Raw genomic sequence first — 18896 nt, 5'->3', positions numbered from 1 at the left:
TAGATGACCTGACTAACTCAAAGCAGGGAGGGTTCATATATGTGACGGTTGGGTAGGACCCAACAAGCAAAGAGGCAAGAGAATGTCTGAGTAGATTATTTCTTTTAGAAGAGAGTGGAAAGTTCCTTTTTTAAGATTAGGGAGAAAAGGATCTTGGAATTTTACACTTGAAGCATAGAGATGTTTTGTCTTTTATTGGAAGGGAGAACAAAGACGAAAACAGAAACTATGGGTTACTGTTCATATTCAAAACCCAACCTTACCCCTTCCTCAGTAATTTTTCCCTATGAAACAATATACTGGAAGTGTTAGAGTAATAGCAGATCACTAGTGGAGTAACAGTAAATCACTAGCAGAGTAATAAATCTCATGCCAAATGATTCTTGATAGGGAACTCACAGGCAAGAGGTAGATACAAAGACGTTTGATACCAAACTAGGTTTTAGTTCAAATTCACAAACCCTGGAGGAATGTAAGACTAAGATACAGATTCTGGTTGGGTTTATATAGAATGTTCCAATGAGATCTGAAGATCAAAAGATAAATGAAAAAGCAGCAAATAGTGGTAAAGAATTAGTATGAAAATAGCAAACCAACTTTTTAAATTTCTTAAAAGATGATTAGAATCAGATTGCCTGGATTTTAACTGTGAGTTTTGCTACACACTGTGTCACTCCAGGTAAATTATTTAACCTATTTGTCCTCAGTTTCATCACTTCTAAAATGGGAACAATAAGCAGTAAGGATTCACTATATAGCACAGGGAACTGTATCTTATAATAACCTATAATGGAGAATAATCTGAAAAAAATATATGTATAACTGAATCACTTTGCTGTACACTTGTCACTTTGCTGTAACACAATATTGTAAATCAACTATACTTCAATAAAAAAAATGGAAAAAAATAAAAATGGGAACAGTAATAGTTTCTTGTGGGGTTACTATAAAGTTTAAATGTATATAATTATTAAAGCATTTAGCATAGTGTCTGGAACATAGTGGACATTCAATATAAATTACCTAGTAATATTTATTATTATTACTTATTATATTGCTAAACCCAGCTAGTGGGAGTTTTTTTTTTTTTTTTTTTGCGGTATGCGGGCCTCTCACTGTTGTGGCCTCTCCCATTGCGGAGCACAGGCTCCGGACACGCAGGCTCAGCGGCCATGGCTCACAGGCCCAGCCGCTCCACGGCATGTGGGATCTTCCTGGACCGGGGCACGAACCGGCGTCCCCTGCATCGGCAGGCGGACTCTCAACCACTGCGCCACCAGGGAAGCCCTAGTGGGAGTATTTTTTAACGTAAAAAAAAAAGAAGACCTACTTGTCCCTCCACTGATCTATCATATCTACAATATTAACCAGGTTTTTCAAACTTAGGCCTCTCAACCTACCACTTAGAACTAACTGTAAGCTCAAGCTTTTGGGGAGGAGGAAGCTGTTTTAAAATAAGCTCTTTAAACCTAATTGATGCCAGAAAATATCGCAAACTAATCACCAGCGTAAAAATAATCTTTCCGTACCTAAGGTTTATGAAATAATCAAAATCAAATGTGTGTGAGCTGTTTTCAATCCTTATAGCTAGCATTTTCCCCTTCTAATAAGTTCATATCTCCAAATTTAACCAACAGTTTCCAATTATTTATAATCAAGTCTAGGTAAAGATTTTTTTAAGTTGATTTTGTTTTGGAGAATTGTTTGCCCTATTATAACATCTTTTGTTAGAAACAATTTATGGTGGTGAAGTTTAATATACCAGCAGACAAAAAGACTGCATAGTTTTTGTAGAAACATTGCTTCTGGAACAATTTCAAAATGGAACCCCAAAGACAGTACATTTAATGTTGAGATATTCTTAGAGATATATTTCTACATTAAAAAAGTAAAACATAATATGCTTTATAAGTTAATCTCAAGTCTGAGCCAGACACAGAAGGGTGGTAAGCCTCAATTCTGTACCCACATAATCAAGTCTGTGGAAACTCTGGGAACCATGCCACTGGGCTCCAACCTAGCATAGTTGGGAAATGACACATTCTTTAAGAAGCTCTTGCACAGGAAATGAGTGGGTCACAAAGCACACTAGTAAAGGTCCATAAACTTGTTTTATGAATGAAGAGTATGAGGTGTACTGGCTCCAAGCTGCAGTACCTTTATGAGGATGTCATAATTTCTCATTCTTCAGCTTTTATCATGGTGATGGATTGATACAACAGAATCCTAACAGGAAAACATAATCATGTCAGCCATAAGAATATTGTCCCATGTCACTTCAGAATTATTTAAAATAAATTTTCCACATTTATCCCTATTCCTAGATCAGATCTTCCCACCTGCCCCTCCCCATCAAAAAAAGAAATGATATACAAAAAGCCACAAACTTAAACTAATCAATTTTATTCACACTTCCCATGAAAAGCAGTTACATTTGTACATAAAATCATTAAGACAGAGAATAAGAGAAATCTTAAGATGAACATATCTGATTAGACACAATACAGAAAGTAAATGTGAAAATTAAAAGTAGCATACTTTAGTGATTAAATTTATACTGTATTTTCTACTTATTTATAGCAGCATCAGTAAGATTCCTCTATTTTTTAATAAACTAGCAGCAAAATTTTTTTAACTACACAAATTCAGTAGATGTTTCCCCCCCCTACTGTTTCACTCATACAGAATTTATCACATTAACCAAACAAAACCACTTCTAGTTCCTGAAGAAAAAGGTGGGAAAAAGTTTCACAAGTCACCAGTTATCCCTAAAAAGAAGGGAGGCGTGAGGAAGGAAGCTGAAAAAAATTTGCGTGTAATTACCAAAAAATAAATTCTCAACCACCTTGACCAATTATGAGTAAATTTTGTGGTATCTGTGTGTGTTTGTGTATGTTAGTGAATAAAAGGTATGTTAACTTTATTTTCTGATTTTATACTGCAGTTGAAAAATACGTGGAAGTTTCCAGGAGGCCTGTCAGAGCCTGGAGAAGATATTGGTGTGTATATTACGTATCTTTAATTGACTTGAAAATGTTGAGGAAATTCATGTGTTTACTGTCTTGCTGTAGAGCTGAGAATAAGATTTTAACTTTTCTAATTGGTTTAGACTAAGTCAGAAAATTTCAGTGAAGTTACTTCAGGGATGATATAAAATTAGCAGCAAAACTTCTAATATTACAACTTATTTCATTGTTATAAATAATACCATTAGGAGCATAACACCTGTTTTTCTGCTTAGGACTGCTTCTAGATTAATTTGCTTGAAAATGAGAAGCTTTGGATGCACATCAGTCAAGTTTAGCATTAAGGGTTATTTTGAATATAACTAAAATTGTTGGAATTAAACTATGATAAAACAAATTCTTGAGCATTCTATCACACAAGGATGAAGAGTAACTTTTAAATGAATTGTGAAATAATTATTTATAAAGTCAGTTATAGAACAGTGGTGACATAATTCTTGTTTATGAAAATTTTATCTACTGTTTATTTTGGATAGTCAGAAAGCCAAAACATAGTAAAATGTCTCATGAGAAAGTCTGAAATGAGAGAGAACTTCCTAAAACAATTTACTGAGCTCATTATGTCAGGATTTTACAGGAAGGAAAGAATAGAAACTGAGTTTTCCTACCTATTCCTTAAACCATTGGGTCAAGTGCCATCCCTATCATAATAAATCAACTCATTTCATATCAGTATTATTTGTCTATGACTTTTTCCTCAATATGTATGTCCCCTAGTCTCTTTAGCCATCATTATATGAAGGCAATGTCCTAAACTATTTTTAAGTATTTTAAATATATATATATATACTTGAAACGATTTATTTTAATGTTCCACAAATTAAAAATGCCCTATACATAGTATAGAGTCAACTCCTAATATCCTATAAGTAAATTCACTACATTCAGATATATCCATAGCAAATTTTGTTTTTTAGGTACTTACCTTTTGCTTAGAGTTTGCTAGGACTTCTGTTGAAATAAAAAGGATTTTGTAGTGGTGCAACTGTTGAAAGAGAAGGGCATTTATTCTAGAACTCCCGATTATCTCACTCTCCTTATGTGATATGACATCATGTGAACTAGTTAAGTTTATGTTTTACATCCTTATCCAGTTGATACTGGGCAAACAGCAGTCTACAGGAGAAGGTTTGTGTAGCTTCCTCTTCTGAGTCTTGCCTTCTCAAATGAATTGACTTTTCTCATTTGAGTTTTTATGGATAGTCTGAGTTTCAGATATATTTAAATGGAGAAACACATTTTCAAGCCAAATGTGTATAATTGTAGGTTTGAGTGTACTCCAGAACACTTCAAGTCCATATTATTAGGAATTCACTACTTTTTTTGTGTTTGTGGTTGTCACAACCACCCACCTATTCAGAGATCGTGTATACACCTCACCATGTGGAAGTAAGAAAAAGCAGCAATTGGCATTCACCACACTACCTAGGAGTAGTATAAATTGAAGCTTTGCCTCAGAACTGATAAAACCCTGAAAGCAGCTAGAAATGGTAACTGACAGTAGAGATCTAGAAGACTATGTACAGAGGGCATTTCTATTTTGTAACAGTACAATAATAGAGTATTCTTAATGATGAAGCCAAATCTTCCAGGAATTATTTAAATTATTTTCTTTAAGCTCTGTTTTTAGGAAAGTATGTAATATACTTCAGGTATACTGCCATCACAAATGTGCAAACATTCATATTGGCTCTTAAGCAGTAAACAGTAGTTAACTGAGAAGCACATTTGTTTGGAGTCATTCATTCTTTGATACTACTAGGTAAATGAAGCACTATTGTCCGTAGTGCTTAAAAAAAAGGCAGAACATTAAGGGGGTGTATACAAAATAGAATGCAGTCCTTAGGTTTTCATATAATATAATACCCTAAGAGTACAATACATGTACAAGGTTAAAAATGGAGAAGCTGCCTTCCTGAAAAACAATCTCATTACCACTGACAGGAAGAGCATCCCTGCATAGCTAAAGGTCTTTAAAGCAGGGGGGGTCTGATCAGAGTTCATTAGTGTACCAGAGTCAGAGGGAAACACCAGAAAAACCCATATTCTGCACAGTTTTTCCTTTTATTTTATTTCAATCTAATCCTATTAAATATTAGAAAATAGAAATAACAAATATAAATTCCATTTCATTATTGTCCTTTAACTAAACAAAACACTATGACGTTTTTAAACATATCTTTCAACGAGCAAAAATAAAAACAAAACCCTCTTGGTTTTTCCTATGTTCTTCAAACCTATAAAAGTTATTTCAATTTAGCTTATAGTACATTAAAATAATAAAGGTACACGAGAATAAAGCACTTTATCTAGATAGAAAAATCTTTAAATTCATGGTAAAATCTTTGGAGAAGAGATTTCAATCTTAAGATGGAAGGGGTTCTTCTAGATACAAAAGCACTTATTAGTCTAGTCAATATCATGGATTCAAATTAAACGGATCAAACTACCCAGGCAGCACCAATTTTGAATCAACTGCTGTGGTGACTGCTGAGCAGGGCAGATTTCGCTCACCAGCCCCGTCCTGTGCTTCCATAACACACCAACAGGCCAGACTCAGAAACTAAATGCCAAACTCTTGATTAGTGTTGCTAAAAGCTGTTTTAAACAAGACCCCCATGGTCATTTTTCAAAGTGTTTAAAGAATAAAAATAAACATTTAAACAATTTTTAAGTCAGATCAGCAAATGACATGTAAAACTTAAGACTACTGCCACAATCTTTAACAAATTTAATAACAAACGTATACTACTAAAAATTATCTTTCTTATTAAGGCAAGTTTTCCTTAACATATAAATTCTTCTTTTATATTTTCAGTTTAAAAATATAATTTCTAACCATGTTTGACCTAAGGCAAATCTCAATTATAAGGGAAGTCCACATATAATTCAAGTATGGCAGACAAACGTCTTATATATTAAACACTTTTCCTGTGCATATTTCCAGAGCTGTTTATCAGAAAAAACATTGAGACATTGTTTTTTCTTTCAACGACTTGCTCTTCCTTGCCTATTCCTCACTAGTAGGACTATTAAGAAGACAAATATAATTGACAATTTGACAAACAAGAAAATGGAGGCATTAAAGGGTAGTTGAACAAAAATTTGTACCTGTGGCAATTGTGAAGCTTCCCAGCAAATAGGCAAGGAAGGCAGCTTTTTTAGGGGCTTCTCATAAAACACTTTGGGAGACAATGACAGAGCATCATAAAATTAGAGAAATCCCATGTAGGAGGTTCATCTGGATATTTAGAAAAAGCAGCCACAAAAATAAGTTAATGGCAATAAAAATCCTGTCCCAGAAATTTGCATATTATTGAAAAATCAACCTTATAAAATGTGAAAACCCTAGTTGTATTATAAAATTCTGTAAATTGCAAGTTTTTTGAAAACTTCTGATGAAATGACTACAGCATTTTGCTGTTGGAGGAATGAGTCCAAGTTCTTTGAAATTGCAGGAAACAAAGAAAATGCCAAAAATTAACGACGGTGGGATTCCACTCACAGCTGTATGACTTCAAAGGCTTGACAGTCCCAGGAGAGACCAGGGGAGAGTTGAATCATTTCATAGTTCAGTACATTCTGTAGCTCTCCAGACTTTTATAAAGAAGAGTGGATCACTTTTTCTCAATTCTGATGTTTATAAATTTGGGTAATCAGGAACAGGATAATAATGAAAAAATACGTAGGAATATTAACTGCAGCCTTGCAACCTATGTTTTCACCTCTGGGGAAATAAAGCAGGAAGAATTTTTTTAAATGTGACTCCCAAAATATATATATAAGTGGGTAAGCCTGCAAGTAGCAGCCAAAGAAATATTCAGTATTTCAAAAGTTTCTTAGATATACATACATTGGTAAGAAAATACTTCGGTACTTCAGGATGTCCAGTAAGACAAAGAGTTTACATTGAAAACTTTATTTTCCTAGGGTAAAGTTGTGCTTTTTGAGCATTTAGAAAATGCTTCTTGAAAATCTTTGAAGATTAAATTCCTAAAAATGTGATCCTTATTGATTTGTACATTTTCTTCTATGTAGGAGATACAGCAGTTCGAGAAGTTTTTGAAGAGACTGGTATAAAGTCAGAATTCAGGTCCCTCCTGAGTATTCGGCAACAGCACACCCATCCTGGAGCTTTTGGAAAGTCAGATATGTATATTATCTGCCGCCTAAAGCCATATTCATTCACCATAAATTTTTGCCAGCGTGAATGCTTAAGGTGTGAGTGGATGGATCTCAGTGACCTAGTCAAGACTGAAAATACAACTCCGATCACCAGCAGAGTTGCTAGGCTGCTGCTGTATGGATACAGAGAAGGGTTTGACCAGATTGATCTGACCATGGAAGAACTTCCAGCAGTTTACACAGGCTTGTTCTATAAAATCTATCACAAGGAACTGCCAGACAGTTATAAAACTATGACAGGCATGGATTAAATTTATATTTACATGGTTTTAAAATGTTTAAGTAAATTGTACCTGTAGATTAATGTGTGCCATGTTATAAGAAGTAGTGGGCATTTGGGTTAACTAAATATCTGACTTAAATGTCTATGATTTCCATGAAGAAAACTTGTTTGTACGTATGCGCATTTTAAAAGCCTCTTTTCAAATGAAGCAAATGTATGAAAAAGATTGTAGCTATAAGTAAGCTTCACTGGATAAAGGCAAATTCTATATAAAAAGTGGAAGTCTATGCATATTCCAGGAATTTTTGTTGTTGTTTTACTAAGGCAATGGTTAAATATTTTACTGTTAGATACAAGGTTATCTGACCAGTTACGTAAACTGAGCAGATAGCTGTATACATTTTTCTTTTCCTTTCATCAACAAATTTCTAAAATATACCTCTTCTTTCATGAGGTATATGAAATGAGATCAGATGCTGCCATTAAGATCAGCTCTTAGCAGACATTGGAAGAAAAAGTATAGCTTTCTGCCCAGGTCCTGTTTTGGGTCCAAGTTTATACTGCCCAGTTCGCTTCAGTGCCACATACCAACTGGAGTATTTCCTTGACCGGTAAGTATTGTAGTTATTAGATTCCAATCGTTCAAAAAAGAAACACTCGTCTGTAACACATTTCTGAAAAACAAAGGAAAAATTAGTAGTTGTTGTCATACTTTTCATGTTAAATATTTAATGACAGTACACAGTGCTTTGGGTTCAGCAGGACAATCAAACTAGTGAGACTCAACAGGCCAAAATCTGACACAATCTGAGTCTGCAGAAAGACAAAGGACAGGAACACAGCGTATCAGTAGGACAGTTTCAAGCACATTTCTTCAGAGGAGCAGTCCAAGGACCATTCTCCAGCCCCACGATGGACAGGTCAGGTGCTAGGCAGCAGGAGCACACAGGTGGTGTAGGAACCACACTGGCTCAGACTTGAAACATCCCATGAACATAGATTTCAGTGGTCTCCAAAAGAGACATATATCCAGTAACAAGAAAGATCTAAAAGTGATTAATAGCTCCTATAGTCGGCTTCTAGAGATAAGAATTTTACTGGATATTTACTTGGCTTTAATGTTTTGACTACTGTTAACTGAACTTTTAAAAACTGAAATGCAAACTTATCTAGTTTGCTCATTTTCTTTTGTAACTTACTAAGAAAGTAACTTAAGTGCAAATAAATCACAGGTGGCCTTACAAAGAAGCATACACTGCACAAGGACCCAACTATACGATACCCAGGACTGTCTCATGATTTTCAAAGAGATTCAAATGTAATAACAATGGCACGGATACTCTGTAGCCAATACTTGCTACCTTTGGTGAAATTATTGTGCTTCCTTTGTTAACGGAAGTTAACCTGTTTTACTTTATCTTGTCATTTTTTAGTGCCACCAATAAAAATCTTCCTCTTTCTCTATGCCAGGTTTAAGGTCAGGAGTCGAAAAGTAAAGAGTGAAAGGAAAAGTCATGTAATCATAAAGATAACGTGAAAGGTCAGCATTGAGCTTCATGGGCTAATTTCCCAGAAATAGACCTAAACCACATCAGTCAGTTATCCTCAGGACGTTGATATGCTCATTTTTTGGTGTTCAGTCAGCCTACAGGGTGCCCCACCTTGCTAGTTAGCACTCCCTATAATGCTTGGCCAACTGGGATACATACCATGCCAGTAATATTTGCCTTCTCAGCCAGTTGCTAGTATTTTAGAGAAAAGAAATAGTACCAGGGATTAAGTGGATAATATTGATACATATGGAAACCACAAGTTTTTGTTTTCTAAACAGAGGTTACTTGTACCTTTTTACAGAGGGGAGAGAAGGAAATTGTGCATCTGTGCTGAACATTCAGACCTGTAAGTTTACTGAACAGCTGATGTGCACTTGAAAACAAACTGCATTTTTTTAATGGGTAGTAGAGCCAAAATTCAGTCTCAATAAAAGCATGCATCTAACATCCCATTTTAAGCAATTTTCAGTTCTCTCCATCCTAAGTTTACAAATCATCTTCATTGGTTGTGATGTCAATAATCCTGTTAAAAACTGATGCAGTGTAATTTTTTTAACCTTTATAAACATATTCACAGAGCTTTTTTCCTATACTCAATGTTTAACTGCTCACCATTTCAAACTTAAGAGAAAAGGAGATCTTCAGAGGACATCACAGAGGACGTGGGTAAGTAGCTTCTAAAGGCTTATAACAAATTGTACCTTGCCTTCAAGCCTTATTTTATATAGGCCCAGGAGCTGGGAAATCCCTTAATTCATGGTTATTGACTGCTCTCATGCATATCATTGTATTTAAATACCACAACAATCCTCTGACATAATGTATCATATATACTCATTAACAAATGAGGAATCTAAAACTCAAGGCTCATAGATCAGGAGACTAGGATTGACATATATACACTACTGTGTATAAAACAGATAACTAATGAGAAGCGACTGTATAGCACAGGGAACTCTACTCAGTGCTCTGTGGTGACCTAAATGGGAAGGAAATCCAGAAAAGAGGGGATATATGTATACGTGTAGCTGATTCACTTTGCTGCACAGCAAAAACTAACAACATTTTAAAGCAACTATACTCCAAAAAAAAATAATAAATAGGGAGAATAAATAAATAAAACTCAAGGCTCTTAGTAACTTATTTCAGATTGTGGATACCCTTTGCCCATGTATCCATCTGACACCTTTTCATCAAATTATATTTTCCTTTATTTTTTTAAATTTAAGAATAATTTTGGGATACAGGAAGCACACAGCTCAAATAATGCATTTATTCATTTAACGTAATTTTTTTCTTCTAGGCACTGGGATACATCAGTGAACAAAACTGAACAAAGATCCTTGCCTTTGTGCTGGTCAGATTCACACTGGGGGAGACACAAAATAAGCAGTAAGCATAATTGAATAAATTGTATGCTAAAATACGATAAATCCTATGGGAAAAAGTAAAACTGAGAGGATAAGAGGGATGGGGGATGGTGTGGGTACAGATTAGGCTGCAGTAGTAAATAGCATGGCCACAGTAGGCTCCACTGAGAAACTGATATTTGAGCAAAAACCTGAAGGAGCTGGAGTTAAGCCTCCAGATACCAGAGAACAGCATCCCAAGCAGACAGAGGGAAAAGCCAGTGTAAAATCCCTACAACAGGATCATGCCAAGGGCAGCAAGGCCAGTGTAAATGAAGCAGAGGGTCTGAAGGGGAAAGGAAATGAAGTCAGAGAGGTAATGAGATAGGAGATTTATAGTCTATTGTAAGTATTTTGGCTTCTATCCTGAGAAATTGAAAAGCCATTGTAGACTTTTGAGCATGATCTGACATTTTTCCAGGATTACTCTGGCTGTCAAGATTACTCTGGGCCAAAGGCAGATGCAGATACAGATATACCCATTAGAGGCTTGCTCAGTAACCTAGACAGAGAGGGAGACTCAGACCACGGTGGTAGCAGCAGAGATGGTAAGAAGCTGTCTGCTTCTGGATGTATTCTGAAAGTAGAGTCAACACAGTTTCCTGACAGATCAGATGTGCAGTGTAAGATATAGAGGAATCAAGGGTGGCACTGAAGTTTATGTTCTAGATGATGGACTTGCTGAGATGGGGAAAGCTATAAGGGGGAACAGGTTTTATAGAGAAAGATTAGGAATTCAGTTTTGGACATGTTGAGTTTGAGGTAAATATTAGATGTCCTAAAGGAGATAAAGAGTGTTTACTGAGCACATACTCTGCAAGAGACAAATCACTTAACCTTCTTTCCCTCTTACGGAACTTGAAAAGTACTAATTTATTTGGAATGCTGAGAAGTGTTTTAAGTTACAATAATTCCAATAAGCCATATTCTCAATCCTAAAAGGTGTGGAATCTAAAAAAGAATGTAGATGTACATGTATGAGAGTAATATAAATCTGTCATGCATCAGTGGTAGGCCATACCTAAAGACTTGCCTGAACATTATCCACATGAACTAGCTTAGCTTATGGTCCTATATAAGGGGCACAATAACCATTTGTTGATACTGATAACAGTGATGCTAATGATTTTAAAGATGGTGCTGGAAATTTGACCCGTTGTAGGAGGATCTGAATAGGAAAGAATCAAATAGAGTTTGAAAAAGCATAATCAACATTTTAAATAGTTTGATTTGTATTCTGTCTATATATTTAATTTACTTTGAAATTTCAAAAAGAAAGAAAGTAAACTGATGTGATATATTTATACATAATGACCCTAGGAAATGGTAGGAACCAGGTTTCTCACTATTGGAGTGGGTAGTTACAGACAAGCCAGCAGGGAAGGCTAAAATAGTTCATGTGATACTGTTGGATTAGGGTTGGATAACATCAGCTACAGATGGTTAAATATAGAAATATTTATAGTTGTGTGTGTGTGTGTGTGTGTGTCTACACACACACACACACACACACACACACACACCCACACACACACACACACACACACACACACACACACACACACACACACCCAGGTTGGTATATGCCTATATTCCTTGCTTGGTCAGATAAGAAGGCCTGGAAGCAGACACACCTCGGTAGCAACAAGCACGCCCAGATCTTGGTTTCTGATACCATTTTCCAGTAGAAGGAACCAAGCCTCCTTAGAGAAATGGCTCATTCTGGGCTGGAGTAGGGAATATACAAGATGAGCACTCTTAGAGGACATGAAATAAGGAAGTGCTCAAAAAACCCCACATTGACTGGGGTATGTCAAAGAATACAGGAGCCAAATGAAAAAGCTCCCAAGAGCCAAAGCTGAAACAATTTGAACAACAAAATAATACAGTTTGGGATTATAACCCAAAGTACAAAATAAATATCCATGCATATATACTGATATACATGATTAACTAAATAAAAGAAGTTGTTTCTCATACAGAAGAATTCCAAATAATTTATGCAGATACTTCCTCCTCAACGAGACGGAGCATAAACCTCCCCCGCCCCACTCCCATCTCTTAAACGTAGACTGTGTATAGTGACTTTCTTCCAAATACAGTATGGAAAGGGGAAAACAGCAGTAACTTTACAGTGGAGACAAACACTGCCTCAGCCAGCTGACCAGGGTTAGTATTATTAGTGATAAGCATGTTCCCTGAAACGATACAATGAAAATAGTACTTTACCTCTGTGATCTACCTCCCAAACACTCATAACCCACGTCTAATCATGAGGAAAACATCAGGCAAACTGAAAGACCTTCTAACAAATACTTGACCAGTAGTCCTCAAACTGTCAAAGTAATCAAAAAAAGGAAAGTCTAAGGAAATGTCATGACCTAAGGGAGACTATAAAAACATGATGACTAAATGTGGTATCCTGGAACAGAAAAAGGACATGAGGTAAAAATTAAGGAAATATGAATAAAGTGTGAACTTCAGCTAATAATGATGTATCAATAGTCGTGACAGGTGTACCATACTAATGTAACATGTTAATAGGAGAAGCTGGGTGTGGAGTATACAGAAACTCTCTGTACTGCATCTTCACAACTTTTCTGTAAACCTATTCTAAAATCAAAATTTATTTTTAAAAAAACCCTGACCTTAGGGCTACAAGTATGACCACAAAAAAAGAATCTCAAGTAACTGAATTTAGTAACTCTAGTTACACTATGAGGGTTTTAAAAGCATCTCATTCATTTCTGTGCTCTACAACATCCAAATACAGATCATTTATTTATATATACATATCCACTTTATTTCACCATACTATAAATGCCAGGTGGGTGGAGATTTTCTTCTGTTGTTTTTCTTCTATTCCATTGCTATATCAGTGCCTGGCACATAGTGATCAATAAATATTTACTAAATTAATGAATAAATGGAACTTTTATATAGGTTACAGTAAAAATACCATTCAGTGGCACTGCAAAATCTAAATAAGAACAAAGGAACTAAGACCAAGGAAAATCCAACCTAACTACTGAAATACATAGTCTAATTTTATGCACTAATTTAGTCCCTGAGGAAACTAAGCCAGTTGGCCCATTGCAAGAGTCTGACTATCCTAACAACATCTGCGAGGATCCTTATGAGCCAGGAAACCTGGGTTCCAGTCTTGCCTTGATCCCTAACTATCTTGCATCTTTGAGCGAGCCACTTAACTGCTCTGAGCCTTACTTTTCTCATCTCATCTGTAAAATAAGACTGGATTAGATGATCTTTAAGATCCCTCCCAATCTCTAACAATTTTTAAGCCTTTAAAGCAATCTTAAAGCCCTGGCATACTGTGAGAGAATAAGAACCAGAGTACATTCTCCTCCCCCTGCCGCCCCCCGCCGTCCCCTGTCCCTGTGTGTTGGCCTCAGAATTCTCGTGCACTGCTAAATGTTCGATTGACCCTTATGCTCACTCCCCCATGCTCTGCTTTCTGGATTGTTTATTCTTTTACAGTACTTTGATTTTGCAGTTTTGGCTTATGAGAGAGTTTGCTCAACATAAGTCCAAGAATGCTTTTGCTTACACAGCTTCTGAGAATTAAAAACAGACATGATGTGTAAGTATCAGTGTTGACTATTTCAAAACAAACTAAGAAAGACACAAATTGTAAAAAGTTAAAAATAAATTTAATCTTAATATTGTAATATATATATATGTAGCTTATGTAAAATTTTCTAAAATTGGATTCTAGAAGAAGCAGTAATTCTTAAGCAGTAACCTTTGCATTTAATCTAGTATTTTGTCTCTTAAAAATGATATTCTTCTTTACTGCATTCTTCTGACAAATTTAATCAGTATATATCACCATTCTGTATAAGTGAACCCTCAAAAATCTCTTTAAGTTTCATTTCCCCTCAAGTAAGAAAGTTATTTGATAAGTTAAAAAATTTTTACTTTTACAGTAATTAAATGTATATTCTCAGATACGATACATAACTTTTGCATATTTGACTCTTACGGATCAACAGAGATCACACACATTCTAATACTTAGTGAATTGTTTTGTTTAGGTTATCACAGTCTGTCGCATAATATAGAAAACAATGTGCAACTTTCTAGCAGCTAAAGACCAGGCAGATTTTTTCATACCAGTGCTAACACTGAGGTTGTTTTGTGATTTAAACTTAAGACTACAGTTAACCTCATTATATGCAATTTTTGAACATAGAAGGAATCATAGATCCTAATATTTGTCCTGGGCTTCTGTTGTTCATAGCAACAAAATTTATTTTGCTATGGAATGGAATACGGAGTCTGTTGTATATTAAAGAACGACTCAACTTCAGCCTCCAAATTTAGGCTTTGGCAGGTAAATATAGTTACTCTTTGAACATTTATATTTTCTAGCTTCAAAGAAGGGTAAAGACCCTTAAGAAGTGTTTCAAACAGTGAGAAACCCTTAGCCTGAATACATCATGCCATTAATATGTGAAGATGTTGGAGAAAAACAATGGTACAGTCTTTTTTAATACTCTCAGCTGGTAGTAATCAACCTAACCTGACTCTTAGAAACCAAAATGTGTTATTTATCCAGCACATGCTCTTCTTTCTGAGGGGAAACTATAATGTTTTACAAATCAGTGTAGGAATCGCACACAGGATAAAATGCGGAAGAACCCAGGGATGTGCCATAACATAGCAGTCTGAAATGGGGCCCTGTAGAAGAGTGGGAAGAATTCTGCCTCTGGCAAATGCAAGTTCATAAACCCCAGTGTCTCTAGGTAATAAGGAACATCTGCATCCCCAAATGATGGCTACTGGTCACAACACTGGACTTATCCCAAAGTTGTTTTGTTTTGTTTTTCTGTTTTACATGCCAGTTGTCTCTTCCCATTGTCACCTGAGTGAGGTCCCTGCTGACATCCCCGGCTACAGTGTCTTTCATCATCAGTGATTCATCTCAACCCATTAAACAGTGGAACAGATGCTATTAATAGCCAAGGGTCAAAACTTTTAATTTCTTGCCTGAAAGTTGCTATTGTTGACAGCTCAGTGCCTATGGATCTGACTCAGAGGAAAATATGCCACTTCCTGAACCAACACCATCTCCTTGGTTTGGGGGTAAGTGTCCCTTGTTTTAGGGACACTTACTTTTTCATCTGAAAATTGACACAGCCCACCCAGACTAATGTGAAAGAGGATTGCTGCTGAAGAGGCAAGGCAGCAAGCCACACAAATTGAATGGTAAGACTAGAGATTGACTTGTGACCTTGGCATGGAATAGATCCAGTGATGGGAGCTGGAACAACTAGATCTTGGCTGGTGCCTTTCCTCAAAGAAAACTGATAAATCCTGAATATTCCATTTATGTGTAACAGCTGTGGCTTTGTCCCTACAGAGTTTGTGATAAATTTCTGAGCACTGCTAAATTAACTCTTACTGTACCAGCTTGAAGGAAATCTGTTGTATCTGGAAGAATTAACACACATCCAAGGGGACAGAAATATATTTTAGACTAAATAGAATGCTGTGACCATAATCTTATAGCTAAGGAAGAAATTGTAAAACACTGTTTAGAGCATTTTATGCTTCTGATGGTACAGAATCAACAGTTTGGGAAGCTTAATGTCTATGTGCCAAGAGAAGAGGTCAGAATTCTCTGAATTCTAACTTGTAGAGAATTCTCTAAGAATGAGAAGACAGCTCAGGTTTTAGGTCTAGTATCTTAAATTGTCTCCTCTTTTACACACTCCAGTAGTTTCAAAGACTCACTGTAGAGTAACTTCTCAACCTAAATGTCCATTGACATTTATTTACAGAAATAGACTCACAGACATAGAAAACAAATTTATAGTTACCAAAAGAGAAAGAGCGGGGAGGGATAAATTAGGAGTTTGGGATTAGCAGATACAAACTACTATGTTTAAAATAGATAAACAACAAGTCCTAGTGTATATATCACAAGGAACTATATTCAATATCTTGTATAACCTATAATGGAAAAGAATATGAAAAAATATATATATATATTTAAAATTGAATCACTTTGCTCTACACCAGAAACTAACACAACATAGTAAATCAACTATACTTCAATTTAAAAAAAAAAAAAAAATTAATAAATAAGGTAGAGTAGCTTCTGTTTCCATCACTTTTGACAATTATTTTTATCACTACAGATGAACCTGTGTTCCAGCCTGTGTTCTCAAGATAAATAACCCCTCCAGTGACTATCTTACAGGGCCACCATGATTACCAGATTACTGGATCTTCTAATCTCTTTAAGTGGAAAACCACAGGGTAACAATCTGAAGTCACAAGACAGACATAGCAAAGTCTAGAGCTTTAAAACCATTTTGACTAGTGTCAATTTGACTAGCGTTGTCCACAGTTGAGACAGAAGCAAATGTTGTATGTATTTACTTTCATTTCCTCCACCACCTTTACTGTCTGACAGTAGCCAAATCAACACTATTGCAGGAGACAAAGTGATTCACACTGTGTTTTGTTACATCCTGAGGTGAGAAGAGTAGGGTTATCCCCTCTTCTCTCTACAAGGTCAAGGTCATCCAAAATTACCCATTGCTTCACTGTCCTGGAAATATTTAACATGCTACTTCAGTAGATTCCCAAAGTATTACATCATCCCTTGAGTTGACAACAGGCTGGTAGAAAAAAAAAAAACAGTGGAAGAAGTGAAAGTTCCAAGTAGTCAGCCTTTCATAGCTATATTTTTTTGGCCTAGGAAACCTCATCCATTCCCCTGCTTTAGCCACCGCATATATGCTTATGACGCCCAAATCTATATAATCAACACAACACCTCTCTAAACTCCAGACCCCTAACTCCAACTATGTAGCGAACGTCTTCACCTGAATTTCTCTTAGGCACCTCAAACTAGATAAGACTAAATGTGAACCTGTCTTACCTTTTCCCAGAACTTGCTCTTTTCCTCTTCCCCTTTCTCATCTACCTCCTCATCCAAACTGGAAACCTGGATGTCATCTTTGACTCTTTCCTCGACTCGACTCGTAACTAGGGTCAGCCTCAGTGCTCGCACTTTACTCCATCCTCTTGATCCTGTCACTGCCAGGTTCTGATCATCACTTGCTTGGACTATTCCCATGGCCTTCTAACTGGCCTGTCTCCACCAGCCTTGGACCCCTCAAATCTGTCCTCTGTGCTGCTGCCGAGAGCTCTTTCTTGAATTCAAATCTCATGTGTCTCTTAAAACGCTTTTTGGCTTCCCACTGCTGAGAGCAGCATGGTACGATCAGGTACTTCAGCAGGCAGTTTACCTGCTTCTCCAGCCTCATCTCTTCCCTTCTACCTTCTATTGCCTTTGCACCTTACACTCCAGCAGTAGTGAATTGTAATTCTGGAGAAACCCCTAGTAAGCCTTCTGCATCCATGCCTGTGCCGTGTCCTAGAATTATCTATACCCTGATCTTCGTTCCTCTGCTCCCGAACTGCCTGATAAACTCCTTCCTCTATATTATGTCAAATCCTCTTGGTAGGTCATTTTTCCCAATCTAGACAAGTTTAATCGCTCCCTTTCCTGTATTACTATGCATACATGCAACATATAGAACACACTGAAGCCACCCCTTACACATTATTACGAATACTTATTTATACTTCTGCCTCTCCCGACTGTCACTTATTAAAGGCACAGGCCATTTTGTATTCAGTTTTATAACCCTAATGCCTAGCATGGTATCTAGTATACTGTACACTCAAAAAATACTAGCTATTGAAGAGGATTCTAAAATTTATTCTATTACAAAAAAAGAGCACCGCTACACTGAGACTTATTTATCCTGCAAAAATCACATAAATATATTAAATATATCTTTGTCAGATGATCAATCAGATGGTTGAATATTCTTTGTAAGTCTGTTTCAGTCCCTTCAGAAATCCAAAGATCACATACAGGTGGCCAAGAGGCACATGAAAAGATGTTCAACATCACTAATTATTAGAGAAATGCAAATCAAAACTACCATGAGGTATCACCTCACACCAGTTAGAATGGCCATCATCAAAACATCTTCAAACAATAAATGCTGGAGAGGGTGTGGAGAAAAGGGAACCCTCTTGCACTGTTGGTGGGAATGTAAATTGATACAGCCACTATGGAGAACAGTATGGAGGTTCCTTAAGAAACTACAAACAGAGCTACCATATGATCCAGCAATCCCACTCCTGGGTATATATCCAGAGAAAACAGTAATTTGAAAAGAAGATACATGCACTCCAGTGTTCACTGCAGCACTATCTACAATAGCCATGACATGGAGGCAACCTAAATGCCCATCGACAGGAATGGGTAAAGAAGATGTGGTACATATATACACAATGGACTATTACTCAGCCATAAAAACGAATGAAATAATGCCATTTGCAACAACATGGATGGACACAAATTATATAGTAAGTGAAGACAAAGAAAGACAAATATATCACTTATATGTGGAATCTAAAAAAAATGGTACAAATGAACTTATTTACAGAA

The 18896-nt window shown here is 36.2% G+C and overlaps 2 protein-coding genes across 3 annotated transcripts in view; one reads left to right on the top strand and one right to left on the bottom strand.

Annotated features, from left to right (window-relative positions):
* Positions 1-7736, top strand: part of NUDT6 (nudix hydrolase 6) — a 42724-nt gene extending 34988 nt beyond the window's left edge. The window contains exons 4-5 of one of the 2 annotated variants that reach the window (XM_007470729.1): positions 2945-2999; positions 7065-7736. In XM_007470729.1, the coding sequence (XP_007470791.1) occupies positions 2945-2999; positions 7065-7462 (453 nt within the window). In that variant the 3' untranslated portion in view covers positions 7463-7736. The remainder of the gene's footprint in view (positions 1-2944; positions 3000-7064) is intronic. The other variant, XM_007470728.1, reaches the window with a different exon arrangement.
* A 186-nt stretch (positions 7737-7922) lies between these two features.
* Positions 7923-18896, bottom strand: part of FGF2 (fibroblast growth factor 2) — a 72465-nt gene continuing 61491 nt past the window's right edge. The window contains 1 exon segment of the mRNA XM_007470734.1: positions 7923-8108. Coding sequence (XP_007470796.1) covers positions 7923-8108 — 186 coding nt within the window.

The sequence above is a fragment of the Lipotes vexillifer genome, unplaced genomic scaffold (assembly GCF_000442215.2).
Source record: "Lipotes vexillifer unplaced genomic scaffold, Lipotes_vexillifer_v1.1 scaffold1276, whole genome shotgun sequence".
Taxonomy (NCBI): domain Eukaryota; kingdom Metazoa; phylum Chordata; class Mammalia; order Artiodactyla; family Lipotidae; genus Lipotes; species Lipotes vexillifer.
Note: the sequence above shows the minus strand (reverse complement) of the source record. Positions and strands in the feature narration are given on the sequence as shown.